Raw genomic sequence first — 23,967 nt, 5'->3', positions numbered from 1 at the left:
TCATAAGAAAGTTCTCCCTTCAGCTGGGGAATGGGCAGCAGCAGCTGGACCCAGATTCTGTTTTCATGCAGCTGTCTCTGCAAATGGGAACAGTTCCTGAATGGGGGAGGTATGTGTTTCAGGGCAGGCCATTTAAACACAAATGCTCCCGGGGAGGAAAAAGGAAAACACAGATGCAACCCCGGGTTCCCATCTGCGCCCTCTGGAGATGTTCTGTCCAAGGGCTGTGTTTGTGTCTGTGTGTGGTCGAACAGTGCCCAGGTGCTCTGGTGCTGGAGGCCAGATACATCTAAAATTAGAGCTGGGCCTGGACTGCGATACTGGCATGAGGATCCGAGTGTTCCTGACAATCAGGAGGGTTCGGATCGGGGATTTTGGTTTGGGACGGTCTCCCTTCCCCTCCCAACCTGCCTCTAGTAGAGATCATCTGGAATTTTACCTTGAGCTATTAGAGGCAGGAGGGGTGGTCACCTTGGATTTCTCTCCCTCACTTAACTGGGATGTTTTTAGGCCCACCTGGGTGTGGGAGCACTGAGTGCTGGCAGCTGGGACAGAAGGGGTTAAGTCTATTTTGCAGTGTGATTGAAAAAAGGATTTCCTTCATGTCCTGAGACAGTTTATTTTTTGGGCATTCTTCAGGATCCAGGGAGGTGCCGCTTTCTTTAAAGGCATTTCCTGAAAGTGAGTTTATATTTGGATTGGTGAGGAAGGGGGTCAAAAGACAGGAGTGGAAGAATCTAATCTTTGGCCCCTTTTCCTAAATTGTTAAAATCCGTGGCAACAGCAACAGTAATTTGGAAACTAGCTCCCTTTTCTGAGTGAGACCCCTTGGAAGGAAGGCAGCCGGGTACAGAATCACCTAGTCCTTTATTCCAGCCATTCTGAAGTCTGTTGTGGATTTGCATGAACAATAGTTGACACCGGAATGTTACAGATCCAAAATACACATTTGCACAGATGGATCAGACCAAACACACAGTGAAAGAGACTCTACAACACTGATTACATGTAAACCCTCGGTGTTTAAAAATAGGAACAAAAATCCATCAGCAATTTATGACATCTTAATGTTTTTCTCTTTGTCTCTTTTGACGTTTTAAACTGAATGTATCTTCTCTGTTGTGCACACACACATTTTTCTTATATGCTAATACTATTATTGTCCGGCACATGGATTTGTTATTGTAGAGTTGCTCATGAGTTCTGTGCTATGTGCACTGGTTTGTTGTAGGGTCACTAGTTCCATGCACTCATGGATTTCTTGTAGATTGCTCACAAGCAGCTGGTGGTGCACACTTTTTTATTGTTGGAGTGCTAGAGAACTGCAGACAAGTAGATCATATTGATTACTGCCGCCTCTCCCCCGTAAAAGAGTGTAGGTACACTTTATTTTTTGTGAAAAAACAAGTAATTAATCCATCTTAAAAAGCAAAGTACATCTTAGGTTAGGCTAGATGATCACTATGTTCCCTTCTGGTTTTTTTTTTATATAATCCTGTCAAGGTAGGGGTGTGGGGGTGTGTGTCTCACACACACACAGACTCACAAACGCGCACACACACACACTCACTCTCTCTCAAGGTCACGGTTTGATCAATACTATTTGATTTGATATAATATAAGGTTAAAATAAACTCTTTATCCTTCATGCTGATGCAGTGATGGGAGTTCATATCATGCTTCCACTAGGCCTAAGATGATAGAAAGCAGCTGTCTCTGTGGCTTGGTTGTGCACTGTGCAAACAGTTGTCAAATAATCTCTCTCTTGCTCTTCTCCCCCCCCCCCCATTAGCATCTATCTATCAAGTAACCTACTTAGGTTTTACTACAGGTTTTCCTTAGTATCTATAAGGGCTTTTAGGTGAGGATCATCTCATTTTATGTATAAATACAGAGAACAGAAGGACCAAGGACTCCTGAAATAGCAAAGAGTAGCTGTGTAAGCTTCCTTCACCCTAACAGTGATCCATGCAGGCAGAAGCTGACCTGCCCTCATTTCCCCCAAAGCTCCTACCCAGCACATCTGAGACGATGAAGGTAAAGGGCATTCTGGCCTGAAATGAGAGAGGCAGTTCCATCCTGTATGTCTGAGCAATAATCATCCTTACTGAGCTCCACTTTGATCCCAAGTCAATACTTGTTTCTGCGTAACTGCCCATTTTTAAAGGGCCACATACAGTGTAATGAGCGAGGCCACAGAGAGACCAACAAATTTGCTTCGCAGGTGTGGCGGAGACATAACTAATTCCCCCTTGATGCTGAGTGAGGCCCTTATTCTCACACAGCCCCACTGAAGTCCCTGAGTGACTGTGAGAGTAGCTCATGTGGGTGTGGGTCAACAGGGAAGGGCGGTCTCTGAGTCTTTCACTCTCTCTCAGGTGCTTGTTCCGCTGTACCACATGCTAGTGCTGTTCTCCGTGTGTTGTTTTCTTTGTATTACTGTGATTTCCTAACCTCGGAAGAGGCGAGTTATGAAACTTATCCAAACACGTCTTGTCTGAAGATAGCGTTTCATCCTGCAGATGCCGTTTCCTGCCCTGTCAATGACTTTCATTGTTTTGTTTTGGCTCCCAGCCCTGTGTCTTGTAGGGCTGATGGTAGCACAGCTGAACTCTGGGGTCCAGCGCCATGAAAATACCACCAGGGATGAGTGATGAAATGGGAACATATGATGTTTTGTAGGTGTCTTTTGAAAACATTTTTGAGGTTCAGTGGAGATGCTCCCATGTGTGGATTTAAAAGGCCAGAGTGATATATTGTGGGCCACTAACAACGGTTTGACTATTTCTTAGATTAGTGGCTGTCAACCTTTTCCAGTGTTTCTACCAGTTGATCAGATAAGACATTGTCTGTAGTAGCTGGTGTCAGCTGCCTCCCCTCAAATTGTGTGCACCCTAACCCACACTGCTCCAGATCCTAGTCTCGCACATACTACATTGCAATTGAGACCACATGCATTTGAATGGAAGGCAGGCACTAGGGCCCAGCGCAGAGACTTGCTATTAAGGTAAGTGTATCATAGGGATGGGGGAACATGGATACCAGTCACAGAAGCCTGTAGTATTTGTATTATGATAGCACCTTGGAGCTTCATTCATAGACCAGCACCCCATTATGCTAGGTGATGAACAAACACAAAGTAAAAAGATGTCAGCTGGATACTGACAGATGGAGGACTATAAGGAAACAGTGAGACAATACTGGTCAGCATCATAGGCAGTGGTCTCAGCACATCATGGGAAAAGAGAGTTTTAAGGAGAGTTTTGAAGATATCAGGGCTGCATAGTGTCTGGGAATCACTTTCCTAGATTCTGTCACTGTGCAATTGTTCTGTTGTTAGACTGTGAGCAGGGGAATTCCACTTAGTTGCAACCACAGAAGTGCCTCTTAATGGGTTGGGATACTTCTGCAAACTATTCAAAATGACATTCAAAACTTCAGAATGTCATTTGGTGGGATTTTGCAGTTTTTCCCATCTCAGTTTTGTGTCAAAGTTAGGGCCATTTTCCCTCAGAAATGCTCCTCTTTTTGAGCAAAGATTTTTAAATGTGGAATTCCATTAAATTAAAAATTTGTTTGCATTGATATCTTGTAGTTTGACCTATTACTATGTGAAAACTGCCATTTCATAAAAGTTTAAAAGGAAAGCAAATTTTGGGGCCCATCAAGTGGCCTGAAATAAATTAGAGAGACAAGGTCGATGAGGTAATGTCTTTTATTGGACAACTTCTGTTGGTGAGAGAGACAAGTTTTCGAGCTACACAGAGCTCTTCTTCAGGCCAACACAGCTACAGCAACACTGCATACATGAAATAAACTAATCTTTTACTGAAAGTTCACAAATTAAAATGGGGAGTTTTGCACATCTCTAGTTCTGCACCCTTCTCCATGTCAAACACACATGCACACCTCTTGCTCATCATAGCCACTTTTCCCTGTGCTTCAGAGGAAGTGTTAGAACAACGTCCATTTTTTCATGCTGTACAGGGAGAAGACTGGTCCAATGTGGAACTTCTAGAAAAAAGGAGAGGATATCCAATATATATATGTGTGTATGTGAGAGAGAAAGCTATTGCTCATCAAAGGGTGGTTGTTCCTAGAAGAGAGCTCACTCTAACTCAAGAAACTTTTCCTGAATTTTCCTGGAGAAGTCCTGCTTGGAGATTAGTATTTTTCTTGACACTCAGTGGAAGGCCTTCTTGGTTCAGATTGAGTAGAAGCTTCTTCTGCATATGGAAAACCTGCATGGGGAAGTGAGTATCCAAGTAGCTGTACATCCTTCTGTGTCCTTAAACAGGGAGCAGTTATCTCTGATAGTTCATGATTTTATCACGCTTTCCCAGGGCTGGAGACCGGAGGCCAGACTGACTGGAAGGGTGTGGAGCCAGGGAATGAAATTACTTATCGTAAAAATGGAAAGGAAGGAGAAACGAGTTGGCAGGTGCATTGTTGCACAATGCTCATTAGATGCATATTACTCATCAAACAGATTTCTTTTAGAGCATGGCAGATAATGAAACAATAAACTTTCCATGTTTCAGTTTCGAAGTGACTTTGCATTGGCCATGTTCGTGTCCCCCCTTTCTCCCTTTGCTTTCTGCATCAGTCAGGTTTTTTTGGCCAAAATGTTTGTGGAACTTGTACTATTGTGCTTGCACACCAAATTTTAAGTTTGCATACACAGGGATTTACAGCAAAAGTATTGTGCACTCATCCAGTCAGGAAACAGGAAAATACCATGTGACTTAATCTGAGCAGTCACAGCTAAGTAGCACAGTTCAAGTTTGAAACATTTGCAAGCAATCTGTACAGCAAAAAAATATGAAAAGATTTTCCTGCAATACATTTGAATAAAGAATATATTTGAGAAAACTGTGATCTGCTCCTGGCATAGCTGCTAGCCAAAGGAGAGGCTGAATTCAGTCGTCAAGTTAATTCATTGGGAATTATTATTTGCTCATCTATAGTTCTTTTTCTGTGCAAATGACCTCCTCCCAGTGGATTTCTTAGGTGCAAGTGCTTGCCTTTAAAAGACCATTTGCTTACTTGTTAACAAAGCTATTGTGATTAAGACCATGCCACTTCATATTCTATCATATTAAGGCATTCCTTCCAGAAACATCAAAGCACAGTCCCATTTTTAAATGCGACCTGCAGCTGCTAAATACAAAATCTTAGTAATGTTACGAGGGTATGGTGGAGGCTCCAAAACATTGGCTTGGGCCCCTCATGTTATAAGAAATGAGGCAAGTAAAGTAATTGTCTGGCTAGTAAGAAGCTGAAAGTTCTGCTTAACTTGGCTGTTGGAGGCAATCTGCACATATTGGTAAAGCTGCAGGAATTTGGTACTTAACCTTTGAAGGTCACCTCTAAAGTAATGACTTTGAGCCCAGGCTCATGGAAAAAAAGAAGAAAGGGATTAAAAACTTTCTCTAAAGCCAACTACTGGCCTGCATGTCACTAAAGTCAAGACAGTAAAGGTGCAAACGTAAAGGGTGGTGGTCTGGCTTATGTCATCTACAAATGCTATCAGCTTCTACCAACGGGGTTGCTGGATGTCTGCTGCCTTCTTTGTGCCGGGCTTGCTCTGTGGGCTTTGGGCTTTATAAAGAAGCAAATAAAGCTGGTGAGTGCTCGCTTTGCTGCTGATTGGGAATGTCCAGTTCTTGGAGTGGAAATGAGCTTGTTTGCTAATGGAGATGGGAATTTGCTAGGGCAGAAATACCCATAGCCAGCAAAAGGCTGACAAGGGTCTTTTAAAACAAACAAAACACAAAGAGTGGAAGTTACTATTGTATGTGCAATGTTGCCAGCGCTCCTGATTTTAGCGTGAGTTTCATGATGTTTGGTGTTCTTTGGATAGCCCCAGCGTCTGGAGACTTGGATAAATGAGAATCTCCACTTTTATTTAAAAAAAGAGGTTTTGGACCTCAGGGTTGCAGAGAAAAACTGGGAAATTCTAAAGGCCAAAATATTAGAAAGGAAATAAAAATCACTCAAACAAAATGCATCTCTTTGGCTTCGGAATCACGTCTCATGATTTTTGAGACGTGGGTTATTATATTGTCATGGTTCTTCACTTGGAGGACTTCATCTTGTCCTGGACGTGTCCCCTCCACAAGTATGGTGAGATTCTGGGCCTGAGAGTAACATCAGGAGTGATGATGCATGGAGACAGTAAACTGACGCTTAGGCTGTTACCATTTGGATGGCTGCTCGGGGGATCTTACTGCAAACACAAGGGAATCATAGTGGAAGAGGATTTATCCAAACATGATCAAAAGAACAAGCTTGCTGGCCAGCAGCTGTCTGATTAGGTGAATTTCAGCAGGTTGCATTTCTCTTTCGTTAAGCTTGTGGCAGCTGTGTTTAAAAGTAACTGGGTGTGGCTTTGGCGGCTTCTTGACATGACAAACAGCTCTGTGCTGGAAGAGCTGATAGCTGATGGCGCTGGACCCTGTGATCTGGGTGCATCTTCTGCCTCCTTCCAGCTGCAGCCAGTGGCAGTGAAGCTACACACTTCGCTTTTTTCACTCTCCAACTTTTTCTTTGGGTTTAAATGACAGAATAAATGCTTGGGTTAATGATACTCCCACTCTGCTGGGGGACTCCAAGCTTTTCACAACCAACTAATTAAGCTCCACAAAACTCCTGAGGGATACTGCAGACAGCAGCACCAAGGGCATGGCTGAGTGCTGTGGTTTGGCGTTTTTCTTCCTGGCCCCCTCTTGTGCAATACAGGCCATGAACTTGTGTCCTGGCACTACCAGCTTTCCTGACTGCTATGGTCTGGCCACTCAGCTCAAGATGGAATACTGCATCTTGGGACTTGTAGTTTCCGTGGGCATCACCTGCTTACTAAACATGAAGGCAGCAATGCAGAACTCTTTAGGGCTACACTTTGGCTACCCCTGTGCCTTTGCTTACGCACCCAACCAGTTCATTCAGTGAAAGCACGTACTTGCTAATCTTCTTATCTGTCACTTCTTGAACAGAGGCCATATTTGTAAATGGCTCTTGGCAGTGTGGCATACATAGATAAGCAGATAGATCTAAGGGGATATTGTGTAATTATATGTTCTGAAGAATATTGAAGAACTTTTGTTTCTTTGCCAGGCTCTTAAGCTGCTTGGGACTCTGAATGTTACAATAGCGGCTTTGTCACTCTTTTTGTTTTGTTTTCTAATGTAAGTCGTTCCAGTTTTGTCTGTTCTGCGTTTTGCTCTGGAGACGGGTAGTTATGAAATACATGGTCAGCTGAAGCAGCAGGTAATCGCACAGAATTTTTTGAGAGTCCAGATATAACTGCTCTGAAGCTCCCTTCCACTAGCCAGAAGAAAAGCATTTAGAGAGGTGGAATCCTGCCTTGAGGGTTGGGCAAGAGCAACTAGGATGTGGTAGGGAGGTCCTGTTCACACAGCTGTGTGTAACAAGTCTCCTTTTACACTGGGAGTGTGGAGGGTAACTCTGGAAGGCTGCCACTGAAGTTTAGATTGGTTCGGTAACTTGGAGGGTCTTTTCAGTGTGTTGCTGGGGAGCAGAGAGGCAATTGTCTCTGGTAATGCTTGGTCTCCATTTTTTAATCTGTCTGACTCACCAGTTGGCATTTGTTTGAATATACTGAATGGCTTGCCATAATGCAGTAACTTCTTCCCATCCATAAGGGGGGGAGATTAACATTAGAAACAGCTTCGTCTGTCTGTCTGTCTGTCTGTCTGTCTGTCTGATACAGCAAATAAGATATACACAGGTAAGGCAAGCACAGGTAACTTTCCGTTAAGTCTGCCTAAGGAGTAAATAAACCGGGGGCGGGGGTTAGTTTATTGGCAATAAAAGACAATGCTACTTCTGTCTTGTTGGTCTTGTAATGGTGCCCTGACTAGATGTGGACACATGGCTGTGTAGGGACCTGAAGCAGTTATGGGTTCATCATTCTGGAATGTTTGGATGAATGCTTTACATCTGCATGCAATGCACCTTAGCACTTCCTGTGCTAAAGTAGAGCAAAACAACATCCGTGCAAAGAACAGCAATAACGAGTCTGGAGGAAAAGGCAGAATCAGTGGCGAATTCCCTCCTGATCCCCCAAATAGCCTTCAGCTACTCCCCAGGCACAAACCTGACTGAGTTTAATAAGTTACTTGTTAAATTCCAGTTTATTCCAAGTTTTGCATAGAAATACTAATTCTGCTCAACTCCACCAGCTTGGATGAAAGTAGGACTGGGATAGAAGTCAGTGATTTTTGAATACTTACAAATGGAATGGTTTTTCATTGTGAGTCGAATTCATTGAATATCTGTGAAATTTCACAAATATTCCTCCACAACAGCCCCTCATTTTGAATGGCAATAGACCCTTACGACTCCCAACTAAGCAGCCTCTTTGTTTCAATTTCAAAATTCAGAATTCAAGCTCTGCAATTTAAGCTGGGTAAAGATCAGTGTGTGTGATGAAATTTGGGTGTTGCTTATTTCAATTTTTGTTGATAAGTTTGCAGAAAGTGATATTCCTAGGAAATGGCTGGGAATGAAATTGCAAATATTTTTTCTCCAAATTCCGTGCAGATTTTTCCTTCCTTTTCTCCCATCTCCAGATGAAAAGTCATCTCATTTCATCATGACCCTCTGCATATTACCTCTGCAAATTCTTCATGCACATCTCACTCCTTAAATTCAGCTATGGATATCCATGAGGGACCTGGCTTTAAGTCCTGTTCACTATTATCTCCATAAATTATCATCTCTTCAGATACTCTGTGTGTGTGCGTGGGTGGGGGTGGCTGAACCTACTGTAAATCTCCTAGTTCTGGTCTCTCCCCTAGTCTCAAACAGAGCCACACATTTGCTTTTATAATAATTGTTATTTAGGTTAAATATTTCAGCCAGGTGCCTCGTAATCATCTTCTCTTGAATTTAAATAATCCCAGTTCCCTCAAGGTTCAGAGGTATTGCCCTAATTTGTAATGGGAGCTAGCTAGCAGACAGCACCCGTCCCTTCCTCATAGTAACACTGGCCATTTTTCACTGCTGCCAGAGAGTGCAGAGTGATGCAAAAGAGACCAAATGTGATGGGCTTACTCAGTCTGCCTCCCAGACACAGCCCTCTGGGTTCACTGGGGAAAACAAAATTACTTTACTCTTTCATTTCAACGTTAATGAGTTAGAGAGTATCTCATAAGACTGATGTTCAGTTTTGCAAGAGGGTTGCAGGCAAACAGCATCAAAACGTCCAGCAGGTGTCTAGCAGGAACGACAGAGCCCTTCAGGCTATGTCTCCACTGACCTGTGCTGGGAGGCTCACTGCAACAGGCAAGGGATTGGCTAATGGGGTTCATACTAACACTGTAAAAAGAGCTGTGCCAACTGCACTTTGAAGCTGCAGCTTGGGCTGGACCTCAGGTTCTGAAGCCCACCCCTCTTCCTAGGCTTCAGAGCCCACACGTGAGCCACACTATAGTGTGAACAGCACTAGCATGAGCGCCGCTGTCCCAAGCCTCTCAGCCTGGGCTCAGTGTAGACGTACCTTCGGTGTTCACTGATGCATGCAGCTGCTAGTGGCTTATTTAGGACTAAAGCTTAACTCGCATCTTTCAAGCTGCAGGGAGATGCAAACTCTGCTGGGCTGCGTTAGAGAGCAGGTGGCTGTGCCATCTTCATGCAGACACGTTCATTAATAACATACATAGCCGAGCGTTTGAGGGGTCAGCACTTCTCACGCTAGCAAGACTCAAAGGCCAGGGCATTTTGTTAGACAGTGGGGCCAGAGTTTCACAAATGCGCAGCGTCTCACAGCTTTCACTTTGACACTTTTATGGCCAGATTTTTAAAAATTGCTCAGCAACCAGTATTCTGAGCACTTATGACAATCTGGCTCCCCTTGTGGGTGCTCAGCTCTTTCTGAAAATTCCAGCCAGTGACTCAAAATTAGTGACCTATAAAAGTAAACAGAAGTCATTTAAAGTGAAGCAGGGCTGATTTCTTGAGCACAAATTACATTTTGAGTCAGCATTCAATTCCACATTCCTGAGATGAAGAGTTCCTTGCAGTAATGTCAGAGAGCAAACCCATTAGCACTGACTGCTCTGAAAAATAAACCTTGCCATAGAAGAGAAGGTGCTTTGAAAATACTGTCCTAACAAGTGTAAAAATGGCCATGATGTAAGATCAGATATGATTGTGTGAGGTGCTTCAGTGCAAACTCTAAAAGCAAGGAGGAAGCAGCACTGTTAGGCTCCAAACTGGGAGTGCTGCTCTTTGCAATGTTGGAAAACACGCTGGGTATTATTATTTAGCTCCGTTATCATACAGCACAAAGCACAATATATATAGGATATGATCCCTGTTTCCAGGAGTTACAACATAAATGCCTTTTCCAGTCCTCCCTGAAGTCAATGGGAACTAGATTAGACCCAAAATTACCATCTCTTCCTCTGGGTTCCTCCTCTTCAAGCAATGTGCTGCTGCTCCTGCCAGCGCTCCAGCAGGTAGGAACTCAAAACTGCATACAGTGTTAGGTACCAACTGTCCTGATCTGCAATTACTGCCAAGTTGCAGCGTGGAAGAGACCCGCTCTCTAATCCTCACAGCCTGTTTGGCAACCCTCTTTGGCTAGAAAGGCTGGACTTGTATACCAAGCGCTTTTGATGCAACGGTATTTATTGGGCTCTGTGCCTCATTGTTACCTCAGAGCAGCGGGGGCTAGAGGTGTTGACGAATGATACAAGGGACTGCATAAAAGGTTTCGCCATGGAAATAAAAGGGAGCAGCTGTTCAGATGAATCCTTTTCTGTTCTGCTTTCATGTGCCGTTCTCATGGGGAGCTGCCATTCTGATACAGGGCAGAGAGAACCCGTCACTTACAAAAATGCTACTAAAAGTCCAGTGGATGAGTCAGAGGGAGGCTTGGTGTCCTCACAAGCAGTCTTCTAGCTCTAGCAGGGCTTACAACGAGCCATGGCAAAACTCAGTTTGTCTAACTATGGGTCTAATCAGCCTTGTCAGTGTCTCTCTTTACAATGAGATGGCCCAGACCTCCTATAGCATGTGGGATTTTGCTTCTGTGTTCTTGGTTTATGGCCACTGCCTAAAGATGTTTTGTAGATTCAGAGATTCCAAGGCAGGAAGGGGTCATTGTGATCATCTAATCTGACCTCCTGTACAGCACAGACCAGAGAACTTCCCCCACATAATTCCCGGATTAGATCTTTTAGAAGAACATGCACTCCTGATTTTAAAATTGCCAGTGATCCATGATCCGCCAGTTAATTATCCTCATTGTTTAAAAACGTATGCCTTATTTCCAGTCTGAATTTGTCTATTTTCAACTTCCAGCCATTGGATCATGTTATACTTTCCTCTGCTAGATTAGAGAGCCCGTTATTAACTATTTGTTCCCATGTAGGTACTTACAGGTTGTAATCAAGTCACTCCTTAACCTTCTCTTTGTTAAGATAAATAGATTGAGTTCCTTGAGTCTATAACTATAAAGCGTGGTGTCTTATCCTTGAACCATTCTCATGGCTCTTCTATGAACACTCTCCAGTTTGTCAATATCCTTCTTGAAGCGTGGGCTCCAGAACTGGACACAGCAGTCCTCTTGGCCACAGCATTGCACTGGAACCTCATGTTCAGCTAATTATCCACCGTGACCCCCAAATCTTTTCCAGAGTCACTGCTTCTCAGGATAGAGTCCCCCATCCTGTAAGTATGGCCTATATTCTATGCTTTGAGATGTGTACACTTACATTTAGCCGCATTAAAACACACATTGTTTACTTGTGCCCAGGTTACCAGGAAATCCAGATAGCTCTGAATAAGGGGCCTGTCCTCTTCATTATTTAGAATCATAGAGTTTAAGGCCAGATGGGACCATCAGATCATGCAGTCTGGTGTCCTGTGTTTCACAGGCCACCAGCACTCTGCACCCACACACTAATCCCAACAATTTCCCCCAATGGTTGGTTCATCCGAAAACTTGATCGGTGATGTTTGTTTTCTTCTAGGTCATTAATAACAATATTATATAGTGAAGATACCAAAAAAAGGAATTCTCAGTGATTGTAATAACTGGCGTGGTATCACACTTTTATCTGTGCCAAGCAAAGTATTGTGTAAGATCATAGTCCAACATATATCAGAGGCAGTTAGTTGATAGCATTCTCAGAGAAGAGCAAGCTGGTTTTCGGAAAGGACATGGATGCACAGACCAGATCTTCATTCTACGAAACATAATAGAACAGCGCTTAGAATGGCAACGGCAACTCTACATAAATTTCATAGGCTTTGAGAAGGCTTTTGATAGCATTCACAGGACCAGCCTATGGCGCGTTTTGCTGCCATATGGAATTCCTTTACATATAGTCATCCTCATCAAAAGCTTCTATTTCAACTTTTCATGTAGTGTTGATCACAGTGAGCTCAGTTTGAAGTCAAAACAGGAGTATGTCAGGGGTGTGTCCTGTCTGCAATCCTCTTCAGCATTGCCATCAACTGGGTAATGCGGCATACAACAGAAGACATGCCAAGAGGCATTAAATGGACTCTTTTTATCCCTTGAAGACCTGGACTTCGCAGATGATGTTGCTCTCCTATCACATACCCAACACCATATACGAAAAAAAAAACGACTCGACTTGACTCAACACATTCAGCAAGAAAATTGGACTGAAAATCAACCGCAATATAACAGATATCATGACCTTTAATATTGCCTCACCATCACCAGTATGGATAGAGGATTATCTTTTCACCAATGTAGAAACATTCAGATACTTGTGCAGCAGCATCAGCCAGGATGATGGAACAAGCTTGGACATCTGGAACAAAATCCGTAAAGCCAGGAACACCTTCAGGAGCTTAAATACAGTTTTTGGATATCATCAAAACCAACCCAACACCAAAACCAAACTCATGATTTATCAGAGCTGCGTACTTTCAACACTACAGAATGCTGGGAAATGAGAAAGTATGACATGTCCATACAGCCTGCCTCAGAAAAATCCATATCTTTTGGCCCAGAACAATCTCAAGCCAAGATCTGTTTACACAGTGCAGCCAAGAGGATCTGAGCACCATCATTGCCAGGAGGCATTGGAGGTGGATCAGTTATATGCTTCAGATGGAAATTGATTCCATCAGCAGAGTGGCAATAAGATGGACACCTGAAGGCAAGCAAAAATGAGGCTGCCCAAAAACAATATGGTGAAGAGCTGTGGAAGCCGAGCTGAAAAACCTGAGACACAGATGGTGAACCATTGAAAGACTTGCCAGAAACAGACAGGGAGTGGAGGAGCTTCGTCACTGCCCTAAACACCAGAGGTGTAATAGGAACATGATGATGATGTTGATGATGATAGTGTTAGGGCCAAGATCCACTCCCTGCAGAACACTACTAGAAACACACCTACTTAATGATTCCTCGTTTACAGTTACATTTTGAGATTTATTAGTTAGCCAGCTTTCAATCCATTTTATGTGGGTCATGCTAATATTGTATCTTTCTAGGTTTTTTTCATCAAAATAGTATGCAGTACCAAGTCAAATGGCTTACAGACGTCTAAGTATATTACGTCGATACTATTACCTTTATCAACGACACTTGTAATCTCATCAAAAGAAGATACGATATTAGTTTGACAGGCTCTGTTTTCCATAAACCCATGTTGTATGGCATTGACTGTATTACCCTCTTTTAATTCTTTGAGTCCTATATCAGCCACTCCTTTATCTTGCCTGGGACTCAGTGTCAAACTGACAGGCCTGTAATTACCCTGGTCTTAGGAGGCAGGTGCCTTTTGAATCACTGAGTAAAAATTTCCTCATGATTTTTAAGCCCAAGGCCTTACAAAGGTAACCCCTGATAAACTGTGAATGTGGTTAGGAATCCATATTGCCCTTGGTTTCATGCAGAGCCTTTTAGCCACCAGAGATGTCCCACTACAAAGTACCCATCTTATTTTCATGTACAGGCGGCCTCCCTTCGTGCTATGTGAATAGGCAGATCTGTTGTGTTCTTTCATGTCGATGCTTGGCTGGGCAAAAAGTCCCCAAATAAGTCCTAATATGACAAATCTGGTCCTGGAAAAGGACCTTCCTTTACTTAAAGAGGGACTTTCACATGGAGGCAAAGTTGGAAAAAACATGCTCATTTCTGCCAAAAGGCACTAGTAATTGGTGTCAGTTGCCTGAGCTGCTCTTGAGGATGTTGGCATGTTGAATAAGAACTTCCTGCTCCTTCCTAACCCAGCTTCTCTTTGGGTCTGACCCTGCTGGTTCATCGCCTTCCTGAACTTCTGGCCTTACTGTCTGCAGGCATGGGAGGGATTGTAGTGCCACAGGTTCAGTGTCGGAACGTCCCTGCAGGTCTGAGCAGGTGGTGGTGGTGGGGGGGGGGGGGATGTAAAAGCCATAGAAGGCACAAATATATTTGGTAACTTAGCAAAAGTGTCAAAGGAAGCTGTCTAAAGAGCTGAGAAATATTGCCTAATGGTTAGTCCAGGGAAACTGGGATCAGCACTCCTGGGGTCTTTGCCTGACTCTGCCACTGACTCGCTGTGTGACCACTATAGACATAAAGAATGTTATGTGTTGTATGGGAAGGCTATGATAGTGGATAGGCAGATGGGCAGAGCTTCATCCCTTCACAGACTGACCACAGCAGAGGCTGCTCTGCTGACTTCTCTGGTAGAAGAAAAGGCAGAATCAACCCAGCTAAGCTCAGTCCTTGGTTCCAAGGCAGATTCACTGATAGGTTTCCGTCTGGATTCAGCATCTGATAATAAGGCCAACATATGAGACTGTGATAGAGCTTGAGGCCAGCTTCTCTTTGCATCCTGTTTTGTAATATTCCCTGACATTCTCCACATTCCTGGCAAGGAGGCTTCTGTGTGTTTTTTTGTTTTGTTTTGTTTTGTTTTGAAGTTGCTCTTTTGTCTTTCTGAAATCCTATGATGTCCTTTAAAACCAGTTCTCAAAAGCCATTTGGCTTGGTCTCTCCCATGGCTGCTGTTTGCTCTATAATGGAAAGGAACTGGTCTTCGATTCCTTCCACCGCACCATCTTCAAATGGAACAAAGAGACAAAGATTTGTAGTCTCAAAGTTGGCTCTAGTCACCTGTATAAAATTCAAGTCCATATTCTCTGGGTTCCAACCACATTCCAAGGTTTTACTCCTGCCTCCACGTTTCCACAAGGGTTATCTTGTCGTAAGCCTCTGTCCCAAATCTGGACTTTAGCGTCCAAAATCTGGGTGCTTAGCATGAACCTCCAAGCTTAATTACCAGCTTGGATCTTATCTCGCTGCCACCATCCAAAATTTCCAGGGTTTTGGCCCCCTCTGGTCTCCCCAAACCTTCCCTAGAGAGACCCCCAAGACCCAGAAGCTCTCGAGTCTTACCGCAAGGGAAATACTCCACTCCCCTTCCCCTCCTTCCCACCCAGACTTTCCCCTCTGGGCTAACCTGAGAGTATTGATGCAATCTCTTTAGTCACAATACCAAGAGCCTGTTCCCTTCTTCCACAAAGAGACAAACCTCAACACAGGAACAGAGATGATTTTATCTCTCTTTCCCCCTCCCACAAATTCCCTGGTGCTGCCGCAGCTTACCCTCCGTAGATCTAACACAAAGAGAATTCCGTCCCCTTGTTCCTAACCTACCCAGAAGAGAAACTCAAACAAGTCTTACAAAGAAACATTTATATATAAAAAAAAGAAAGAAAAAAGACCTAAGAATATAAACTCTGCATCAAGATGACAAATACAGGGCTATTGCTTATAAGAAATATGAATGAACAGTCTGATTCAAAAAGATATCCAATTGAAACATTCCAGAAGTTACATACATGTAAATACACCCAAAACAACATAAAAGCCTATATTGTTTTTCAACCTGTACTTACAAGTTGGAACAGAGAGTAAGCAATAAAAGAACCTTCTCATAGCTGAGAGACAAACAAAAGACCCAGAGTCCAAAATTTCCCTCCCTGACTTTGAAAAATCCAGTTTCCTGATTGGTCCTCTGGTCAGATGTTTGGTTCCCTTTGTTAACCCTTTACAGGTAAAAGAAACATTAACCCTTAGCTATCTGTTTATGACATATCTGCTTGATCCCCAGCAGATTCTTAGCTCCATGTTTGCTTTTGCTGCAGCAGTATGTCTCCATGAGTTTGTTTTTTGGGTGGTAATATTTTTGTAAGAGGATTTTGTCTGGCTTATGGTGATTGTTAAGTGTGCAGAATTGTCACAATGGTCCAGGTGGTCTGGTATCATATCTCTAAGAAGCAAACGCAGTACATCTGGCCATTTGTGTGATAGTGTATCTTCTGGGGATGGGGGAATCCCTTTCTGTTTCCCCACAGGTCATCAACTAACACCCCAAAAGCAGGGAGGTTATTTGGCCTCCTTCGCTGCATTAGTGTCACCGCTACAGCCTACAGGAATGGAGACCTGCTGGAGAATTGTAGTTGGGTGTAATTGCCAATAGGTAGATGACAGTAATGTTTGTGGGGGATTATTATCTCTTGGATCAAAACATGAATACTGTCTGCCAGAGAGGCCCTGTATCTCTAGGGAGTGAGGGGGCTGATGCAATTGGTGGAGACATGGAGTTGAAATCTGTGGGAAAGTTCTTGGCCAGCAGTACGAAAAGCCCAAGTCTTATTCCCCCTAGAGGATCTGGCATCGTTTCATGTACAACAGGCAGCAGTGAGTACTGCTCACCAACATATCCAGCAGTTCCAGGTTCCATGATGATAGTGGCAGCAGATGATGGTCTTTGGAGGAGACTGGTCTAGTGGCCAAGAGTCAGGAGGCGCGAGTGAGGACCCACTGTGTGACTTTGGGCACAAACAGGACCACTTTGTGACTCATCCAGGCAACCCAGATTTGACTTTGAAAGTAAGATGAGAAGAGCTCCTTGAGAATGGCTGTTTGTCAGCTGCAAAGGCTAGCCTCAGATCCTGCAATACTTGTTTCTGCCTTCTTCCTTCTCCCCACATTAATGAATGTTCAGGGCCCCTAATTCTTGGTAGGGTTCTCTGAGACTGCCACCCCCAGGACACTCAGGGGGCCTTGGGTCTCCTAGCTCTTCTTCCTCTGTCCCTTTGCTCTCCCTTCCCTGTGCCCAAGCCAGCCTGCTCCTGTGTTGCTCCTCTCCGGCCCTGCAGAAGAGCAGCAGCACCTGGGCTACTCTGTACCCTTCCTCCCTTCAGAGCGGTTTCTCAGACCTCTCCTCTGGGCAACATTTCAACTCACTCCAGACAATTGGACAAACTGTCTCTTCCATCTTCTTTGGAGCCAGGAAAGATCCTCCCTTTTCCCCCACCCAGAAATATTGGCTGACTCAACGTCCATGAGGCAGCTGATCGTCATTCGTTGCTGTAGGAAATTTATGGTCTGGTTTCCTTCTGTGGCGCCAGTGGAGCACTAACAACAGGAAGATCCAGCCCGGGAAAAAAGTGGAAGAGGCTTTTCCTGAGAAGAATTGTGCTGAGGTCCTTTTGAGTGAGGGAAAGGATCACAAATATCCTGGACACACACCTCTTCCCCCACCTCCCCACCAGTTCCCTTACACACACACACACACACACACACACACACACACGCTTCTCGTTGTATGCTGAAAGAGATTAATCTTGCACATGAGTGTGGATGCTCTTAGTTCGAGTGTTCTAGCCAAATTCCAGTTTGGTTAATGTCATTCTGCCTAGTCAAATCATCCTGTGGTGTTGGCCGGATCTGGGATTCTTTTTCAACATCCTGCCCTAAAGTGCTGTGCAGCAGTGCTGTGTGCTGTTTAACAGAAGTCACATTCCACTCCAGAGGTGGGTGCATGTCAGTGGTGGGGAAATGTTTTCTTTGGCCCTATAAAATCTAAATATAATTATTATTTTTAATTGGTGGCATATCTGTCTTTGCTCCTGGCTCATCTTCAAGTGGGACAGTAGAAATACTTGAGCTTCTATCCCTGCTAGACTTACTGTACTTGCAGACTTAAAAGAATCAATGGCACTTGGTTCAGAGATTCAGCCTGCCTGTTACAGTGTTCAGAGATTGTTTACATTTGAAAGTTAATTAGGATTAAAGTAGGCTGTGGATTTAAAGCACAATAACTATTCCTGACCAACTCCATGTGTGGACAGTCTTATTCCAGAATAACTGTGTGCATACTTAGTCTATGTCTACACTGACTATTGAATGACAAAACTTTTATCTTTCAGAGGTGTATAATAAAACCAAAACCCTGAAAGACAAAAGTTTTGCTGTGACACATGCCAGCGTGAACAGCGTGCTCCTGCTGACAACGCAAATCCCACTCGTTGAGGGTGAAAGTTTTTTGTTGGCAGGAGAGCCAATGAACAATGGCTACACAGCGCAACTTTTAGTGGCGCTGCTGTAGTGACAGAGCCATATTGCTAAAAGCTGTGTCATGTAGACACAGCCATAGAGTGGAGCAGGCATAGTTATTCTGAAATAGCTCTATGTGTAGACAAGCCATGAAGTAGCTTTACCGATTCTTTAAACAACTCTAACAAAGTATCTGACTAAAGTTGAGGGTTCAATAAGAGACAGAAGGATCATCCCTGTAAAAATACTAACGTTGCTTTCTCTAAGGCCGTGTCTACACTGCCACTTACGTCAGCAAAACTTATATCGCTCAGAGGTGTAAAAAAACACCATCCTGAGCAACATATGTTTTCCTGGCATAAGCACTCATGTGCACAGCACTATATTCATGGAATAGATTCTCCCACCAAAATAGCTACTGCTGCTTGTTTAGGTGGTTTTACTCCCATCGGTATAGAGCGGCTACACAAGTGATCTTACAGTAGCGCAGCTGCATTGCTGTAACTTTGCTAGTGTAGACCTGGCCTGAAGCCCTGCACTTTCTTTACATTGCAAGCAAATGAGATCTCATTTCGAAGTGACCTTTGACAACTCCTGTGTTGGTGGGAATTTTAAACATAGTGCCTGGTAATGTGGATTGCCGCTCAGCTGCCTTTGCATCTGCCTTTGTCGTTGTCACCTGGCCGTACTCTGTTGACACGTGTACTGGATGGGTTCATTCTAGTCCCCTGAAGATGCAGTTACCATTGCACCTTTCCCCAATCTGTCCCCTTCTTCATGTCAGCCCCAAAGCCTCCCCTGCAGTGCCTCTCACAAACCGGTTGATTTCTCACCTCATACTGTACGTTATATATGCCGCAAACGCTGACGGAATTGCAGAGAATGTGCTTTTTGCTACACAGACAAATCCCATCTCTGTTGAAGGTTCCCATTTCCCATGTCTCATGCTTTAGTCTTTGTAACACGCTTATCTGGCCTGCGTCCCCATACGATCAGAGTACCTCACCATCTTTAATGTATTAATCCTCACAAGAAGCCCTGTGAGGCAGGGAGGTGCTATCATTCCCATTTTACAGGTGGGGAACTGAGGAGCACAGAGGCTAAGTGACTGACTTGCCCAAGGTCACACCTGCATTCTGCAGCAGAGCGGGGAATTGAACCTGGGTCTCCTGAATGCCAGATGTTAGTGCCCAAACTGCTGGACCATTCTTCCTCCATAGCCTGTGGCCCTCTCTGGATTCTTGAGGGGTTGACCAGCGTTTACCACTGCTCTGACATGCACACTCAGGCTTGTCTATGCTCCTGCTTAAGTTGACATAAGTTACATCGCTCAGGGGTGTGAGCGATGTAACATACATCGACTTAACGAAGTGTCTATACCATGCTATGTCAGCGGAAGACACTCTCCCGTCAACTTAGCATGTGTTTACCAGACCTGCTAAGTTGATGCCGCTGCATCGATCACAGTGGCGCCGATTTAGCGCAGTAGTGAAGACACACCCTCAGAGAGCCAGCTTCACACCTAAGTGGGTACAGCCCAAGTCTTAAGGTCTGAATCTGGCTTATACTGCCCCCCTTTTTAAAGCGCATCTTTTACTAATAAAAACCACCCAGCTGAAAGTGGAAGTGAGAGACTTGACTGATCAGTCTCTGGTTGAATAGGACATATTTACGTGCTTCCACTCAATTTTCCTACGCCTGGTTATGGCATTGTGTAATGTTGCACATTCCCAGTCCAGGTCCACTTTAGGAAGTTGCGTGATGGTGACAGTGAGGATTGGAGTGCGGAAGAGGAGAGGTGTGTCTGAAAAATAAGAGCCCGGCATGCTCAGCACTTCTGGAAACTTTTTTTATTTTGGTGTCTGATATGGATATAGGCACCATGGTTAAGCACCCAGGTTTGAAATTTTGGCCACAGAGGTTGGAGGTCTCATCTAGTCTAGTGCACACCCCATGTGCCAATGGAGGAGAGCTCCTATAATGTATCTCCTAGGCACCTTGTTTATTTGCTGTACTTCACACTCGCCTTCTACTGCAGTGACTCTCTTACGCCAGGAGGCCGTGTGTTCTTTTAAGTGAGTTGCTCCAGGAGAGAATGCTTCCTCTGTCCAGAGGCAGAGTTTAAGAGCTTGAAATGGTTAAGCTGCACGCACGTACATACGTTATTGCTCTCACTTTCTCCCTTACTCCCACCCCTGCTATTTAAACGGTTCAGCCCCTTGACTGCACAAGGTGTAGATATCCCATTCGTTCCTAGGAACAAACTAGGTGGCTCTCAGTGCAAATGAGGTCAGCAAGGGCAGATTTTATTAGTGGAGTACTGTAGGCCTGGGTGGAAGGGAACACAGATCTCCAGCTTACTGCCTGCAGGAAGGAATTTGGGTTGGGAATCCTCCCATCTCCGGAGTGCATGGTGCTCAGGCTGGCTGCAGGAGCAGATGAAGGGGGATGGTGGTCATTCTTTTTTTTTATTTTCTTCATTTAATCTGCAATTTCCAATGAACCAAACCCGGATTAACAATTTCAGCCATGGTGAGTCTGTTTGTGTCTGAGCTTTGCATTTCCACCCCGTAAAAGATTTCCGTGTGCAAATCGGCTTTATGGGGGAAGGTGGAAGTAGTTTGTAAAATGAACCTTTTTGCTGCAAAAGGGATTTTAGAAAACAGTATTTCCTCGTGCAGCTTGTTAGTTTGTTGTGTGGGGGGGAGTGTTATGTTGTGGCGTAGGGGAAGGATTTGGAGATTTAATTCCTTTTTATGTTGAGGTTTTCCATTTAAAAAAAAAAAAAGCAATTTTACTTTTCTTGAAACAAGTTGCAGCTGCTGCCTTGAAAGATGATTTCCTCCACCTCATGTTCTGTTTTGAGAGAGGGACCGCGGTCAGTCCGTTTGCTGCTGTACCAGATGAGTCCTGAAAAGCATTGATAAGCTGAGGCTCTAAAATTCAGAGTGTGAGTGTGGGAGCAACAGAACATAGTCCAATGACAGTTACATTGTGTGTAGTTTTCATCTGCACTCCAGGCGCAGTAAACCTTTCTAGCCCTTTTCATATTTGGGCTTATTTCTCACCCAGTCAACCCAACCGATAAAAGTTCTCTTGACTCCTTCACATACCAGCTCTACTAAACTTTTATCGCTTCCTGTGCGCATGCCAGTATGCCTTTCTGTGCTTTCCAACCCTCCACCTTCCCTCTTGCAGAGGGAGCGGGTAGGGACAGGAGCTGGGGTTGGCAGGAAGCCTTAGAAATAGCTGACGTGCCAACCATGCCAATAGATGAATTCTGTAGCCTGGGAAGATTTATTTTTTAAAAACTTCTTTTGGAGGGAGCAAGAGATGGAGTTATGGGGGTGGGATGGTAGGAAGGAAAAGGATTCATTTGTACTCTGTGCAAATGAGAATTGCTGTGCCAGTGAGAATTATGCAGCTGTATTAATGACAAATGCAGTAATAAGGCTGATGGTATTCAAACTAAGTGGGTGCATTGAGAGGATTGCAAGAGAAGACAGATGATTATTTATTAATTCCATAGTGCTGCCGGTAGACCATGACCTTTCAGATTGAAGGAAGCCAGGGTCCCTGGCACAGGGAGCAGACAATCCTTTCCCGGAAGCTTCTCCTGCAAATGCTTATACTGTACACACGAGTAACTTTACTCATTTGAGTAGTGCCATTGAGTACGTTTGGCTTCTTATATGAGCAAAGTTACTTTCATGTGTAAGTGTTTTCAGGGTTACGTCCTGATTTATACACAAAACACAATGAGTGAAAACAACACATCAAAAGGGGCAGAGTATAATGAGATGCCTAGGGTGACTAGATGTCCTGATTTTATAGGGACAGTCCTGATTTTTGGGTCTTTTTTCCTGTATAGGCTCCTATTACTCTCCACTCCCTGTCCTGATTTTTCACAGTTGCTGTCTGGTCACCCTAGAGGTGCCAAAATAAAAAGGGAGATGAAATCTCTTTTGTGGGTCTCTCTCCATCTATGTTTTAGGGTTTTAATCATCTCAGTTGTCCCATTATCTGAATTGTCCTGTTACATTTACTTCTTAGGCCTGGTCTACACTTAAAATTTAGGTCAGCATAGTGACAGTGCTCAGGGGTATATACTGACCCAACCACTGGGGTAGACATAGCTAGATCAATGGAAGAATCCGTCAGTCATCCTAGCTGCCATTGCTCAGGGAGGTGGAGTATCTACAGCAACAGCAAAAACCCAACCATAGCTGTCATCTGTATCTTCCCTACAGGTTATTGCCAGCATAGCTACGATTCTGCTATGCTGCTTGTCTCCATTGTGTAGACATGGTCTCTGTTGCTCATTGCGTAATTTAGCTTTTACTCATTTTTGACACTTTGCTTTCTAGCCCTCTCCCAATCATCCATGGCAGGGTAGTGGGGATCCCACGAGCTGAGGCTAGCAATGGGATGCTAACAGAAGTAACTGACTGAAAGAGTGACAGATTGTTTGCTGAACATAAGAACGGCTATACTGGGTCAGACCAGTGGTCCATGTAGCCCAGTATCCTGTCTACCGACAGTGGCCAATGCCAGGTGCCCCAGAGGAAGTGAACCTAACAGGTAATGATCAAGTGATCTCTCTCCTGCCATCCATCTCCACCCTCTGACAAACAGAGGCTAGGGACACCATTCCTTACCCATCCTGGCTAATAGCCATTAATGGACTTAACCTCCATGAATTTATCCAGTTCTCTTTAAACACTGTTATAGTCTTTAGCGTTCACAATCCCTCAGGCAAGGAGTTCCACAGGTTGACTGTGCGCTGTTGAAGAAGAATTCCTTTTATTTGTTTTAAACCTGCTGCCCATTATATTCATTTGGTGGCCCCTAGTTCTTGATTATGGGAATAAGTAAATAACTTTTCCTTATCTACTTTCTCCACATCACTCATGATTTTATACACCTCTATCATATCCCTAGTTTCTCTTTCCAGCGAAAAGTTTCTAGCCTCTTATCTCTCCTCGTATGGACCCGTTCCAAACCCCTTATCATTTTAGTTGCCCGTCTCTGAACCTTCTAGTGCCGCATATTTTTTTTGAAATGAGGAAGCCACATCTGTACCCAGTATTCGAGATGTGGGCGTAGCATTGATTTATATAGCGTAATAATATATTTCCGTCTTATTCTCTATCCCCTTTTTAATGATTCGTAATATCCTGTTTGCTTTTGACCATCTCTGCACACTGCGTGGACATCTCCAAGAGAACTATCCACGATGACTCCAAGATGTTTTTCCTTGTTCTTGTAGCTAAATTAGCCCCATCAGTTGTTGTATATTTTGGGGTTATTTTTTCCAATGCACATTATTACATTTATCCAGTATTAAATTTCATTTGCCATTTTGTTTGCCCAATTCACTTAGTTTTGTGAATCTTTTGAAGTTCTTCACAGTCTGCTGTCCTAACTATTCTTGAGCCATTTAGTATCATCTGCAACTTTGCCACCTCACTTTTTTACCCTTTCTCCAGACCACTTATGAATAAGTTGAATAGGATTGGTCCTAGGACAGACCCTGGGGGAACACCACTAGTTACCCCTTTCCATTCTTGAAGAATTTACCATTTATTCCTACCCTTTGTTCCCTGTCTTTTACCAGTTCTCAG

General features: G+C 43.9%; 1 protein-coding gene across 8 annotated transcripts in view; it reads left to right on the top strand.

The window, feature by feature from the left end:
• STARD8 (StAR related lipid transfer domain containing 8) overlaps positions 1–23,967 on the top strand; it is a 150,273-nt gene that overhangs the window by 77,096 nt on the left and 49,210 nt on the right. The window contains exon 1 of one of the 8 annotated variants that reach the window (XM_075068760.1): positions 7,251–7,269. The exons of 6 other annotated variants lie outside the window; for them this stretch is intronic. Coding sequence is in view for 1 of the 2 variants with exons in the window: in XM_032804742.2 (XP_032660633.1) it covers positions 20,782–20,875 (94 nt within the window). In the remaining variant the exon portion in view is untranslated. Of the gene's footprint in view, positions 1–7,250; positions 7,270–20,569; positions 20,876–23,967 lie in introns of those variants that run through there. One more of the 8 variants, XM_032804742.2, reaches the window with a different exon arrangement.

Source organism: Chelonoidis abingdonii, chromosome 8 (assembly GCF_003597395.2).
Source record: "Chelonoidis abingdonii isolate Lonesome George chromosome 8, CheloAbing_2.0, whole genome shotgun sequence".
In the NCBI taxonomy this organism is placed as follows: domain Eukaryota; kingdom Metazoa; phylum Chordata; order Testudines; family Testudinidae; genus Chelonoidis; species Chelonoidis abingdonii.
This window is presented reverse-complemented; position numbering and strand designations above follow the sequence as displayed.